The 15,644-nt window shown below is 42.4% G+C and overlaps 1 protein-coding gene across 16 annotated transcripts in view; it reads left to right on the top strand.

The window, feature by feature from the left end:
* Positions 1–15,644, top strand: part of LOC132590604 (gephyrin) — a 686,862-nt gene that overhangs the window by 619,908 nt on the left and 51,310 nt on the right. For all 16 annotated transcript variants that reach the window (XM_060263562.1, XM_060263569.1, XM_060263559.1 and 13 more), the window contains 3 exons: positions 21–79; positions 252–405; positions 2,156–2,277. In XM_060263562.1, the coding sequence (XP_060119545.1) occupies positions 21–79; positions 252–405; positions 2,156–2,277 (335 nt within the window). The remainder of the gene's footprint in view (positions 1–20; positions 80–251; positions 406–2,155; positions 2,278–15,644) is intronic.

Below are 15,644 nucleotides of genomic sequence, written 5' to 3'. Positions count from 1 at the left end.
TACTGTTTCTTTAAATGCAGGGCACTGAAGAACTTGAGGTGCGTATTCTGGTGCAGGCTCGACCAGGCCAAGATATCAGGTTAGTGAATTGCTTGTTGTCACCCTTACACTTGTTTTGAAAATAAGGATAACAGTCAGTTGAATGTGGTTTGGTATGAATAGGTTTTGAAATCTCATCTTGTTAGTTGTTTGATAACGGTCTATTAACTTGAATACATTTCAATTGTATTCCATTTTGTGTGCATTTTCAGACCTATAGGACATGACATTAAAAGAGGTGAATGTGTGTTGGCCAAGGGAACACACATGGGCCCATCAGAAATAGGTCTCCTAGCAACTGTTGGGGTAACAGAAGTTGAAGTTAATAAGTTTCCAGTGGTTGCAGTCATGTCCACAGGGAATGAGGTAATAAAATATTGCTATCCAAACATTTACAAGTCTTCTACAAGCATGATAGTACTTATTTCTTTATTACATTTATATCCATCCTCTTTTTTTGAGGAACTAAAGGTAGCGTGCTTTAGATATTTAAGCAATCTCACATCCAGACCCTGACTAGGCGATAGCAGTTAGCTAAAGCAGGGTTGTTGCAACATGTGCTTTCAGGTCATGTCCTGGAAATGATTGTGGTTTGACTACTGTTATTTTATATAGACTGTTTCCAATATTACTGATACCTTTTTTCCAAAAAAATCAGAGCTATTTTTATAGGGATAAATCACAAATTTTCCTCTCTAAAGTTGGATTGTTCTTCAGATTGCAAGGGCAAACCAGTGAGCACTCCAGTGGGGTTTACACTTTTGTTTTTTGATTTTTCCCCTCTTGTTCAAATAAACCAAAACACCGGAGATTTTTTTTTGTTGTTCCATAGGTGCACATATTTGTGATCTCAAGATTCTGAGGTTCTAGAGAAGGCTCACCTGGGCACTGCAAAACAGAACACACACAAATAAATAGAAATCTCTTCCAAATCTCTTCCAAATTACTCAAACTAGAAAGTGTCTTTTTCAAATTTTTCAGCATATAAGTGGCTAGTTTTGAAGAGGCTTTTGTTTTTTATTGTATAAGTCCACAACTGTGTTCTGCCGTACCATAGAAACAAAATATAATAAAATTATGTTCCTAATGTGCTTGTTGCATGCTGAAATTCTTGCATATTAAATATTTCAACAAAGCGCTGGTTTTGAAAGTGTTGTCTTTCATACTGTAACATGGGGATGAACAGATCAGTGGCTCAGAAGCTGATGCTGACTAGGAAGAGATAAAATTCACTGTGCAGAGATTTGGACTGTTTTTAAATAGGAACACTTAATTTGCTATGTATATAGATTTAAAAGTGAAAATGTAGAAAAATGATGAATGGAGCTTGCTTGGATTTTGAAGGAGAACAAGAAAGACAATGAGAAAGGATAAACATTTATACTCAGAAAAAACTACAGTATTTACATCATTGACAAAACTGCTTGTTAAGTAAAGGTTCAGCCTTCATCCTTTCCTCTGTTTTTCTCCTTGCTTTTGGTTCTGCTAGACAGCAGCAGGCACCTGGTTTTAAGAGAATACCAATTCAGTATGTAACAGTTCACTGAAGTAGCCCAAACCTTAGGCCTTGATTTTAATTTCTGGAAAATACTGCAGCCTAAATTTTTTGTAAATCTCTCAAGAGAGAGAAATTATAGTCAGCCACCAATGAGCAGCATGCCTTTTTCATAGGGATTACATACACATATTCATACATATATGTTATAGTCAAGTATATTATCTCAGATAAACAGTTACTGTGGAATGTAACAGCAGAAATAATAATCATGATCCAAGATACTAACACTGTAATCTTACCAGAGTTATTCTAGTCAAAGCCCATTTATTCCAGTGAGTTTAAAATAGGGCAACTGTGCATATGATTGCGTTGTTAATATCATATGTTCCTAAATTTTAACATTGTTTCAAATAAGCTATTTTCTAGTATAGTGTATAGCAAATAAACCATAATACTACATTAAAGCTCTTCCTGATTAAATGAATTTAAAAATTAAAATGACTAGCATTTTGTTTCCTAAATTCAGCTGAAATTTGAACATGTACAGAATAGATGCCTTTATGTTTCATTAGCTCTGGTTGAATATTGAAGCATTTTATTTTATGATTGCATGTATAGCTACTGAATCCTGAAGATGACTTGTTACCAGGAAAGATTAGAGACAGTAATCGTTCAACCCTTCTAGCAACAATTCAAGAACATGGGTACCCAACAATCAACCTGGGAATTGTGGGAGATAAGTATGTACTGCATTTTCATATTTATTTTTATTTGCTTGCCAAAAGGTTATCATTTTTATTTATCTGACAGGTTTGTCACCTTTGTGCAAAAGGTAATAGCCTGTTTTCGAAAGGCACACAGGTATATTAGTAGCCATTTGTGTCCACTATTTGACCAGTCAGTTCTTCTTGCAGTGTTGGCCTTTTATAGACAGAAGTTGTTTTCACTATAAATTTTCTCAGCTAACTTTTATGGTAACTAGTTTATATCCACCAGAAATTTCTCCTGCTGGAAGGGATTTCTGTCCACAGAGTGCAACTTCCCTACCTCTCTCCACCCACTGCAGCACAAAAATGCCACTCAAAATGCTGTTTCTGAAGCCCCTGGCCCAGATAGACCAAGCTAGCCTGATCTCATCAGATCTCAGAAGCTAACAGGATTGGCCCTAGTTAATATTTGGATGGGAGACCACCAGTGTTCCCTCTAAGCTGCTTCTTATGCTATGGATTACTTTTTGTCTAGCAACTTAGACTCCTTGTGAGCAAAAATTCTACTTTGTGCGTTACAAGTACGAAAATTGTGAGCTACTGGCATTAACGTTGTGAGCTACTGCATAAATTTGGGTGCTCTGAGGTCATCCTTCCTGAGCTAAGACAAAAATGTGTGAGCTGGAGGCTAAAAATTTGTGAGCTATCTCACACTAACTCAGCTTAGAGGGAACACTGGAGACCACCAAGGAATATTAGGTTGTGACATAGAGTTGGGCAATGGCAAACCACCTCTGAACATCTCTTGCCTTGAAAACCCCATGGGGTTGCCATTAGTCTGTGACTTGACTTGGGGGGGAGCCTTTTCAAGGGCTGCCTCTGAAGAATGTTCAAAAGCTACTGTTGATGCAAAATGTAGTTTTAAAATACCTGTACTGGCTGCTGGCTAGTGTCCATGCACAATTCAAAGTGACAGTCATGAGAAAGCCGTTATCACATATAGTGAAGGCAGAGACAGGCTATCAAGCCACTTCTCTGAATGTCCTCCGTGCCCCAGTAGGAGCTGCCAGAGGTCACCATTACTTCCATGCATGGACACACACACACATACAAAATGCAAAAAAGAAAAAGGAGTAGCCAAAGAAGGATGAGTGGGAGGGAAAGAAAGAGAACTTATCCCTTGAAGATTTAAGTGGAGATCTAAATACTGAGGTAGGAGTCTAAGTTGCTAGACAAAAAGTAATCCATAGCATAAGAAGCAGAGACTGAGGGGGGGTGGGTTGTCAGTGGACACCTTGCCAACTTCAAATGCTTTTACATTATGAGGTTTATTTATCACTACTTTTCTTCCTGTAGGATGTATGAGTGATTTTTCAGATGTTTTATTTCACGACTCATTTTTGCTTGCTATTGTTTAAATTTGATTAATATTTTCATTGTTTTAAATGGTTTGTTCAGGAGCATAATTACTAAGAGGCAGGTTATAAATATATTCATTTTATTTTAGTATATTTCTATTCCGGCCATTCCCCGTAGGACTCAGGGCGGAGTACAACATATGATAAAACAATAAAATACAATAAAAACATTCAGTTTGGTGTAGTGGTTAAGTGTGCGGACTCTTATCTGGGAGAACTGGGTTTGATTCCCCACGCCTTCACATGCACCTGCTGGAGTGGCCTTGGGTTAGCCTTAGCTATCGCAGGAGTTGTCCTTGAAAGGGCAGCTTCTGTGAGAGTTCTCTCAGCCCCACCCACCTCACAGGGTGTCTGTTGTGGGGGGAAAAGACATAGGAGATTGTAAGCCGCTCTGAGTCTCTGATTCAGGGAGAAGGGCGGGATATAAATCTGCAATTCTTCTTCTTCTATAAACAGACAACTCAACAGCACTCAGATTACCATGTCATCACATATTGCCCAGCCTAGTCGTCTCACATCATGGCAGTTTTTAATCCATTTCCTAGCACAGATGACAGTGCTGGTCGGGGAGGCCAACCAGATCAAGAATAGACGCCCACAGCCTCAGCTAAAAGCCTGGCGGAACAGCTCCATTTTACAGGCCCTACAGAAGGCTAATAAGCCAGGTAGGGCCCAGATCTCAATAGGGAGCTGATTCCACCAGGTTGGGGCCAGGACTAAAAAAGCCCTGGCCCTAGTTGAGGCAAGGGGGGGGATCTCTTGGGCTGGGGACGGCCAACAGATGTTGGGAGGCCAAATGTAACAACTTCCTGGGTATATGTGGAGGGAGACAGTCCCACAGGTATGTTGGTCCCAGGCCACATAAGGCTTTAAACGTTAGAACTAAAACCTTGAAGTGGATCAAGTACTCAATGGGCAGCCAGTGCAGACTGTGGCGCTCTGGCCGAATGCCCATCCATAAAGGCGGTGTAGTCGGCAGGCAAGCCGCCACATTCTGCACCCGCTGCAGTTTCTGGATCAGTCCCAAGGGTAAGCCAGCGTAGAGCGAGTTACAGTAGTCTAGTCTGGAAGTGACCTTTGCATGGATCACTGTAGCTAGGGCCTGGGGGGATAGATATGGTGCTAGCTGCCTGATCTGCCAAAGATAACAAAAGGCAGACCTGGCAACCACCATGATCTGGGCCTCCATGGAAAGGGAGGCATCCAAGGTCACTCCTAATCTCTTTACCTGTTGGGCTGGCACCAATGTGGCACCATCCAAAGCTGGGAGCTCGATGCCCATACCCACCCCACCTCGACTCAGGTACAGGACCTCCGTCTTGGCTGGATTCAATTTCAGCCAGCTCTGTTGTAACCACCCAGCCATGGCTCCCAATGCCTCAGACAACTGGTCAGGGGCGGCGACTGGCTGGCCACTCATCAACAGATAGAGCTGGGTGTCATCAGCGTACCTGTGGCAACCCATCCCAAAACCTTGGGCAATCTGGGCAAGGGGGTACATATAGATGCTAAATAATATTGGCAAGAGAATGGCTCCCTGCGGCACTTCACATATAAGTAGATGCCACAAGGAAGTCTGCTCACCAAGCACCACCCTTTGTCCCCGTCCTTGGAGAAAGGAGGAAAACCATTGTAAGGCCACCCCCCCCCCCCCGAATTCCAGTGACGGCGAGGTGGTGGGTCATAAGATTGTAATCGACGGTGTCAAATGCTGCTGACAGATCGAGAAGTATCAGCAGCGCTGACCTGCCTTGATCCAGGTGCCGTCTTAGGTCATCTGTGAGAGCGACTAGGACAGTCTCTGTCCCATGGCCTGGGCAAAAGCCAGACTGGAATGGGTCCAAGGCGGATGTCTCATCCAGGAAAACCTGTAACTGCTCCGCCATCGCTTTCTCAACTACCTTACCCAGAAACGGTAAATTCAAAACTGGGCGGTATTTGGCCAAGACCCCAGGGTCTAATGACGTTTTTTTTTCAAAAGCGGACAAACCACTGCCTCTTTCAGTTTCTCTGGGAAGGTCCCTGTTGAAAGGGACAAGTTGACAATATCACCCAGGAAGTCCCTGATACCATCCAGGCTGGTTTTCACCAACCAGGATGGACAGGGATCCAGGAGGCAAGTGGTAGGCTTCACTGCAGCCAGCATCCTGTCCATATCCTCTGGTAAGAGCCCGCTGAAGCAGTCCAATATAGGACCAGAAGACGGCCAAGGGGTTTCCAGCTCGTGTAATGTATCAATCGTAGCAGGTAGGTCCTGGTGGAGAATCAGGATTTTATCTGCGAAATATGTTGCAAAAGCCTCAGAGCCAATATCCAATTCTCTACCATTCTGATTGCCTGATGGCAAGACTGTTAATGACCGAATTAGTCTAAAAAGTTGGACTGGGCGTGACTTCACAGACTCTATGGAGGTCGCATAGAACTCTTTCTTAGCGGACTTCACAGCCTCTTCATAGACCTTCATAAACGTTCTATAAGAGCTTCTTGACTCTTCGTCATGAGCACATCGCCATACTCGCTCTAGCCATCTAAGTTGCCGTTTCATCCTCAGCAGCTCCACGATATACCAAGGGGCAGCTTTGATGCGACAACGAAGAGGGCGCCGGGGAGCAATGTCATCGATGGCAGTGGAGAATCGGGAGTACCAGTCCTCCACTAACTCATTCAATGACCCGCCAAGGGGCATCAGATCCCACAGGGCCTCCTGAAACCGCTCTGGGTCCATTTGGCTCCGCGGGCAAGCATAAATCTGCTCACCACCTGAACAGGGGGGAGGTTTCAGGTCTAACCGGGCTTTTGGGGCATAATGAGATCTGACCATGGAACTCGCTCTGCTGTCACCAGATCTGGTAATATACCTGCCCCAAAGATCAAATCCAGCGTGTGACTGGCCTGATGCATGGGAGCTGATACAAATTGGCTGAGTCCTAGTGACTCCATGGTTGACACCAGGTTCTGTGCCTGTTGAGATGCTGCGTCATCAACATGGACGTTGAAATCCCCCAGAACTAATAGCCTGGGGAAGTCCAATGCCCAGGTGGACACAGCATCCAGCTGTAGGTTCAGTAGGCAGTCAGCACACCACCCAGATTGCTAAACTCTCCTCAGCTTCCCACACAAGGCCGACACACTCAGTGCCAGCGATGTTTGGGACAGGAAGCACCCTGAAAGAAAAAGAATCCCGGACAAACACAGCAACTCCCCCCCCCACCCCCGCCTATTTGTCCAAGACTGGTGGAGGACAGAGAACCCGAGTGGGGTAAGCTGGTTCAAGGCAAAAGTGTCGCCTTCCCACACCCAGGTCTCCGTCATACATGCCAGGTCCACCTGCTGCTCCACAAGAAAATCTTGCAGAGTAGCAATCTTATCATTGATGGACCTGGCATTAATCAACACCAGTGTCGGAGATGGGGTCTTCCTAGCCCCACAACCAGCATGCTTTGGGATGGGACATAGGTGGGAAAGGGTCCGAGCATTTCCATATCTCTGGCCCTTTCCTTGTCTTCACACTCTATGCCCACCGCCATACCTTCCTTGCCCCTCAATGACCAATATCCCCGACCCTAACATGGCCTCCCCAGTGTAGTGCTATCAGGCCAGGCAATGACCCTGCTAGCATTTACTGGTGGGCCAAAATGTGGGCCTTCTATATCTCTGCCCAGTTCCTCCTATACCCACTCCCCACTGACCCCTGACAGTAACAGTCTACCCTTCTCACTCTCCCAGCAAATTCAATGCACTAGCTAGCAAAAGCCACGTTACAATCTATATTTAAAATCCTAATTTGTTCCTATTAATATGTACATTAATTAATTAATCAATTTCCACAGCTAAATTTCCTAATTATAATCTATCTCATCAATTAACTAATTAACCACTAAAAATTCCAATTTAGTCAATTAATAACGATAAATTCTAATACAATCAATAAATAATCACAATCTGTAGAACTAACAATAACTTGCATTAATGGTTACAAAAAAATACATTTCATTAGCATAAAACTAAAATCTTGCATAGCTTAGCAGCAGTAAATTTGATCCTATATGGCTATAGCAGCAAGTTTAAGGTAAATAGTTATGAGTACTAGTTATCAAGCACTGGGTGTTAAGTGCTAAATCTAAAGTGCTGCATGCTGATGAAATTTAATAATTAAATTAAATTGAAGGTGGTCATAACAGAAACATAAAAGGCTTCTCCATTGGTCATAAAAACAGTTCACAGCAAGAATCTCTGCAACCGATCTCATCTTCTCTTCTTTGAGAGGCCTCTGGAAGGTCTCTGTGTGCTGATAGCTGTCAGACTGAATCGATGTGGCCCAAAAATTGCTGAACTGAGCCGAGACTGTTGAATCAAGTCCAACACTATAATTGGGGTGACCCCCTGCTCTTCTTCCTTTGGCCACTCCTCCAAAAGGATTCAAAGTCTATTGGTATGTCTTGGAAGGGAGCTAACATTACTTTAAATATATTAAATGAAATTTGCTTAATTAAATGAAATAAGAGGCACAGGTTATTAAAGCAGCCGCACCAGATAATGGCAACAGGCCATGGCACCTCTAAGCAGCTGTGCCCTCTGGAGGGTGTGGCTAGGAATGGGCATGAACCAGAAAAATACTGTTCCATTCATGGCATGCCTGGTTTGCAAACCACAAACTATCATGAACATTTAGGGGCCAAACGAACCAGTGAGGTTTGTAACCAGGTAAAACAGCTCCCACAGCATTTAAGGGGCCTGAGTTATGCCCCCTCAAAAAAAAGGTGCCCCCAAGGAAGTGCTTTCTGGAGAAACATTTATCCAGAAAGCACTTTCATGGGAGCATCTTCTTTGGGGGCCATAACTCAGACCCCGTAAACCCAATCCTCACCGAACTTGGAGAGTAGGTAGAGGAGAGTCAGTCGGAGAACCCCTGTGACTTTGGTGTCTCTAGCTTGCACAGGATCTATTCTATACACTCCTGAACAGGGGTATTCACACACACAAAAAAGTCTTTTTCAGGTGCAGGTATATTGAACCTAAAAAAAAAAGCCCAATATTCCCAAATCCCAATACTGATATGGTATTCAGATTTAGTAACTATTCAGGATCTGGGAACATCTGGAGGACAGTTTTTGAGGTAGAGGTACCACATCTAATGCATAGCTGCTGGTGCCTCTCCTCAACACTCCCCCCCCCCAAGTTTCAAAATGATTGGACTAGGGGTCTAATTCCAGGGGCCCCAGAAGAAGGTGCCCCCATCCTCCACTGTTTCCAATGGGGGGAGGAAAAAGGTGTTTAAAGGTATTGCTGTCACTTTAAATGCCTTCTCTAAGCCATGTAACTCCACAGCAAGATTCTGAAGACTTTAATGGGTTTTATTTATTTATTTAGAAAACTTATATTCCACTTTTTCCCATACTGGGCTCAGGGCGGATCACAACATAGATTACACAGTAAAAACCAACAAGTCAAATTTAAAACAATACAATAAGACCAAAACAACAACGATAAAACTAAATACGGTTCTTCACCGATGGAAAGGGCACATTCCACAAAATACAGTTTTTGGCCCAAGAAGTGATGGCATTAAAATCAGATTCAGCACCTCAACAGGCTGTAAAGCATGATGTCATAACAAGGGAGGCCGACAGATAGAATAGTTGGTGGAATAGGACACCCACTGCCTCAACCAAAAGCCCGGTGGAACAGCTCTGTCTTACAGGCCCTATGAAATGGCAGTCTCCTTAAACACAGTTCCCTGATCCAGCCTCCTTGCAACCACTCACTTAAAACAAAGTCCATATGGGCTCCAGGGAAGAAAATGTGGGAGCTCTCCAACTGCTCGAGAAGAGGATTCAAACTACAGGTGAGTGGTAACCCCCTCCTGTCTAAACACCGAGGCAGCCCTAAAGCCCCATGAAAAGGATGCTGAAAGAAGCTTCAAGCCAGAATTCTAACCCCAAGGAGGTGGTTCCTGACAAGTATTAAACACTGAAGTGCAATGATGTCATACAGTTCGGACTTACGTTTCAATGAGGTATTGTTAACCTAGCATGCTCCTTTTTCAGGATTATTTTTATGTGACTCTAATGTACTTTAAAATATGTCTCTGAATCCTGTGTCTGATTAATATTATCAGTCATTCTTCCTATTATATGGAATTCCTATTTGGATCTCTGCAGCCTTAGATAGGTTGGAGAGCATGCAGGCTTCCTTCCCATGCACACTTCTGCAAGCTCCCAAATGTATTTCAAATTCTAATTTATTATGAAATAAGCTGTAGTCAAATTTCTCTTATGGCCTGGGCAGCTGTAATAAAATCTAAACTCTTCCTGGTAGAATGTGAGTTCTTACCTGAGCTTTTAAAATGGACTCCACTTGATTCTCATAAATTATCCTGGGATAAATTAATGGAGGATAAATTGCTTAGTCTAGAGTTTAATCAATGCCTGTCCCCCATGGATGTCCCAGAAGTAAGAAAGAAGACTCTCATCTTGCTGAGGTGATTAGATGTTGAGGCTATTAATTTAGACATCAAGAGACACTGCATTTTTCTGGGGCCTTTCAACCCCTCTTTTTTCTGTTTTGCCACAATATTTTACTTTTTTAATGGTCCCACTTTATCACCAACTATTTCTACTTGATGGAACAAATGGTTTACTACTTACAGAATTGTTAAGTCATTGTTAGGGTATTAGCTGCTTCCAGGTACTCTGCCCTTGTGAAAGAGCTGTAACTGAAACTTTATCCCATTTCCTATTTAGTTGTTACCAGTAGGGATGGGCATGAACCAGCTCACAAACCTAAATTTGTGACCAACCGGGCCCAGTTTGTAGTTCACCACCACAGACCTCCCATGACCCTCCCAGGTGGCTTTGGGAGGTTCATGAGGTTCATGTCAGCAGAACAGCCAGATCTCTCTTGGGCCTTGATCTTACTGACTCCTTAAAACATTCTAGCAAGTCTAATAGGTAATGGCTAGGTTTAAGTAAACCATTAAATAGGTTTAAGCAAGTAAGTTTAAGTAAGAGCCAGTTTGGTGTAGTGGTTAAGAGCATGGACTCTAATCTGTGAGAAGAACTGGGTTTGATTCCCCACTCCTCCACTTGCAGCTGCTAGAATGACCTTGGGTCAGTAACAAGTTCTCTCAGAGCTGTTGTCTTAAGAGAAGTTCTCAACAGAGCTTTCTCAGTTCCACCTACTTCACAGGGTGTCTGTTGTGAGGAGGAAGGGAAAGAAGATTGTAAACTATTCTAAGACTGTGGATGAAGGGCAGGATATAAATCCAATCTCCTCCTCCTCCTCCTTTTTATGGCATTCTCTCTTAAACAATAGAGAAAGATGTACCAAAGGATAGCAGATAGTTCAAACACTACTATCAATCAACCTCATAACCTAAAGAAATGTTACACTTTTTAAAATAGCTAAATTCTAATCCAAAATACGTGGGACTGAAGAACTGTATTTTAAAAATACATTAAAATCCCCTAGTTAGTTTCCATTTATGTTTAGCTGTAAGAAAAATCTTTAAAGACTGCTGTTTCAATTATTGAGCATTCTTATATTTTGAGTAACTTACTGCAGTCAGTTAGTAAATACTATAAATCTCCCCATTAAGCACTTTCCATGTTGTTGATCTGCAAAGCAAAAAAAGTCTAATGGTAGGGGGGAAATACCATAGAATCATTGAGTTGGAAGAGGTCATAAAGGCCATCTAATCTAACCCCCTGCTCAGTGCAGGATCAGCTTAAAAAATCCCTAACAAGTGTTCATCCAGCTGCAGCTTGAAGACTGCCAATGAGGAGGAGGTCACCACCTCCTTAGGCAGCTGATTCCACTGCTGAACTACTCTTACTGTTTAAAAAAATCCCTAATATCCAACCAGTATATTTCCACCATTATTATGGGCCCTATCGTCTTCTGCCAGCAGTAACAGCTTTCTGCCCTACTCTGACAACCTTTCAAATGCTTAAAGAGAGCTATCATGTCCCCCATCAGCCGCTTTTCCTGATTGAACATTCCCAGATCCCTCAGCCCTTCCTTGTAGGGTTTGGTCTCTAGGTCCCTGATCATCTTTGTCGATCTCCCTACCTGCTCCATTCCGTCCACATCCTTTTTGATGACAGTACTCCAGGTGCAACCTGACTAATGCAATATACAGCAAGATGATGACATCCTGTGATCTGGACGTTATACACCCCAAGATCGTGTTTCACAAATTTGTGCTCTAAGTGTTCTTGACCAATAGAAACAATCAGCAAAGTCTAATGGAGGAGGAAGAAAAAAAAGTTTCTTGCAATAAACTGAGAGCAAAGCTATCCCAAAGCCTGTATACTGGGCTGCTCTACCCTCTTCCAGAGTGAGCAGTACTTTATATAGCCTTGATGACATGTTGGTGGATGTTGGCATATAAACATATTAATTGGCTGTAACATCCAGCATAATTTTGTCATGAGAGCCAACTACACATTAGTTGGCTCTCATGACACACAGTTTTGCCAGGCTGGTGCCAGTTAACTGGTCAGAATTTACGTTGCAGAAAGAAATTCTACTTCGCATGAACCTTGACCAGATAAATCCAGTTTGGGGGTTTAGGGCCCCCTTTACTTTATTGTTAGAAACAAAGTAGAGATTCCATAAGGCATAGTGTAAGTTATGTTTCTGTTATAGAAAGGACTGGAATGTTGTTACTCTTCTGTCTTTTCTTCTTCTCAGTCAGGCCTAGCTGTGTGAATTAACCCTTAAAGATGTTACTTAAGCATGTGTGTGGCCTTCCCAACTAAAGCTGTGTCCCACAACCACATTAGCCTTTTTTGCCACTGCATAACACTGGCTGCTCATATTTAGCTTATATTCCACCCATACCCCGAGATCTTGTTCACAAACTGCTATGTAGAATTCTTTCCCTGTCTGTATACATGCGTCTCAATTCACATCCACTCATTTTTTTAGTGTGTTCAGATCTTTTTTAATTCTCTCTCTGCCTTCTGGTGCGTTTGCAACTCCTAATTTGGTGTCATCAGCAAATTTAATGAGTAGTCCCTCCACCCCCTCATCCATATTCTTTATCAAAATATTAAAAATTACTGGGCCCAGAACCAAGCGCTGTGGCACCCTACTGGATACCTCCCTCCAGTCAGATGAAATGCCATTGACAACTTACTATTTCAGTGAAGTTCTTTAACCAGTCACCTATCCACCTTATTATCCTAGAATCCAATCCATATTCCTCCAGTTTACACATCAGAACATAATGGGGAACCTTGTCAAAAGCTTTCTTGAAGTCCAGATAAACAATATTGACAGCATTCCCATGATCCAGTAAGCTCATCACTGATAAAAAAAGGAAACAAGATTGGTCTGGCAGGACCTTTTGGGGACAAATATATACTAACTTAACCATATCACCAAGTTATCATTCAGATGCTAGCAGAATAATCACTTTAAAATCTGGCCCAGTATTTTCTCTAGGACAGAGGTCAGACTGATTGACCTGTAGTTTCCTGGATCATCCTTCCTCCCTTTTTTGAGGATTAGGATAACATTTGTCCTCCTCCAGTCTTGTAGCACATCTCCCATCCTCCGAGAGGCCTTGAAGATGATAGAAAATGTTCTGCAAGCTCTCTAGAAAGTTCTTTGAACCCTCTTGGATGCACCGCATCTGGTCCAGGGGTTTTGTACTCATCCAGTGCAGCCAGATCCCTTTCAACAGCCTCTCTGTTCATGTCAACCAGCAGCCCAGACATCATGCTTACCAACTACCATCTCTAAATAATCCTATTCTCTTATTCAGGGAAAAGAGTGGGGCAAAATAGTCAGTGAGTCTTTCTGCTTTCTCTCTGTCCTCTGTATCCATGTTTCTCCATTTTCACCAAATAGTGGGCCTATCACCTTTCCCCAGGTTCCTGCCAAACACATTCTTCCCCAACCTTGTTAGGTGAAGTCTATCACATGCTAGTAAGCTGTGTTCCAAAAAAACTAGCCCATGGTCTCAGAATCCAAATTGCTCCTGTTGGCACCACCAATACACCCAATGGTTCCCCTCCATTATCTTCTGTTCCCATTGCGTTCCCCTTCCTCTTATGGGAATGATTAAAGAGAATACCACTGTACCCCCATTGCCTTCAGCTTTCTCTTGAGAACTTCATAGTCATCCTTAATGCTTGTGATGGTGTTCATGGATGTGTCATTTGTTCCCATGTGGACCATCACAAATGGGTTATCTGTAGATCTGACCAATTTTGGCATATGGTTTGCCACATATTTAATCATTGCCCCTGGCAAGCAATGGGGAGGTGACCGCTATTCCACCAGCCCACAGCACTGACACCTGAACCATCCCAGTACAAATCCAGAGTGCCAAATAACATCTTACAATATCATTAAATGTGGCACTCAATAAGAATGAAAACCCGCCATGTGGATCCTGGCGAGTGAGCCTGGAACCATACTACATATTTTGAACTGTTGAAATGTTTTAATGATTTTATTGTACTTTAATTTTAACACTGTGTTATTTTAACTGTTGTTAGCTGCCCTGAGCCTGTTAGGGAAGGGTGGGATATAATTGCAATAAAATAAAAAATAAGGGATCAGGCCTGGACACATGACTTCTGTACCCCTCAGCAGAGAGTTACCTTCCAGGAATGTGCATAAACGTTTACAGTGTGCATCATAGCTTGCTCAATCACACAGGAACTGCAGAGCAAAACCTCTATTTTCTCCATTGGCTGGTGCTCCTCCCTTGGGGAGGAAGGGGGGAGGGAGAGCTTGCTTTGCTCAGTTGCACAGCAGAACTACTGAGCCAAGCCTCTCTTCTGTTTATTGGCTGAGGCTGCTCCCCCTCCTGGTCCCCTGGGGAAGGAAGAAAGGAACCAGAGCTTCCTTTGCCCAGTTCCATGGATCCAATGGGAGAGATAGAAAGAAAACACCTTTAAGATCAATGAGTGCTAATGTTTTAAGCATGTTTTAAGTTTTTAGAAAAACACCTTTAATTGTGTTTGTGTTCTTTATAAAGGTTATATCTCTGCTACCTGGCATTACATTTTATGACACACATGGCCCAGCCCAACAAGGTCTCATTTATGTCAAATCCAGCCCTCATAACAAATGAGTTTGACACCCCTGGAGTAAGTTATCTGGAAAGTCCAACATGCTCATATTCAACTTCAAAAAGACAGCTTCTCCAAGATAATGAGATTAATTAAAAGAAAATTGAAAGGGAAAAGGAGGCTCTTGATGTTGGAGATTATTTAAAACCCAAATGATAGAAACTTAATATAGCATTTAATTAGGAAGGGTAGAAACAATGCCATGAAGAGCCCAGCATGGTTAATGAACTATATCAAGGAAACTATAAAAGGCATGAAGGCTTCTTTTACTAAGTAGTAGTCTAGCCCAACTCAACAAAATATGAGGGAGTACAAATTGTGGCAACAGTAATGCAGGACAGAAGTAAGGCAAACAGAAGGGAACTTGAGGAGTGTATTGTTAGAAGCCTTTGGACAAACAACAAGAATATATTTAAATTTCTCAGAAGCAAAAAAAAAAAAAAACCAGCAAGGGAAGTTGTTGAATCACTAGATGACAATGGTGTGAGAAGATTACTGTAGTGAGGAGGAGTTTGTGGATAAGATGATTGAATTCCTTACATCTGTCATCATTATGGAAATGGTTGAGCAGATACCTGTTGCTGAAGCAAATATCTCTGGGAAAATGTGTGAAAAATGTAATGAAACTATAAAAGGCATGAAGGCTTCTTTTACTAAGTAGTAGTCTAGCCCAACTCAACAAAATATGAGGGAGTACAAATTGTGGCAACAGTAATGCAGGACAGAAGTAAGGCAAACAGAAGGGAACTTGAGGAGTGTATTGTTAGAAGCCTTTGGACAAACAACAAGAATATATTTAAATTTCTCAGAAGCAAAAAAAAAAAAAAAATCAGCAAGGGAAGTTGTTGAATCACTAGATGACAATGGTGTGAGAAGATTACTGTAGTGAGGA

This window comes from Heteronotia binoei, unplaced genomic scaffold (assembly GCF_032191835.1).
Source record: "Heteronotia binoei isolate CCM8104 ecotype False Entrance Well unplaced genomic scaffold, APGP_CSIRO_Hbin_v1 ptg000334l, whole genome shotgun sequence".
Lineage (NCBI taxonomy): Eukaryota > Metazoa > Chordata > Lepidosauria > Squamata > Gekkonidae > Heteronotia > Heteronotia binoei.
Note: the sequence above shows the minus strand (reverse complement) of the source record. Positions and strands in the feature narration are given on the sequence as shown.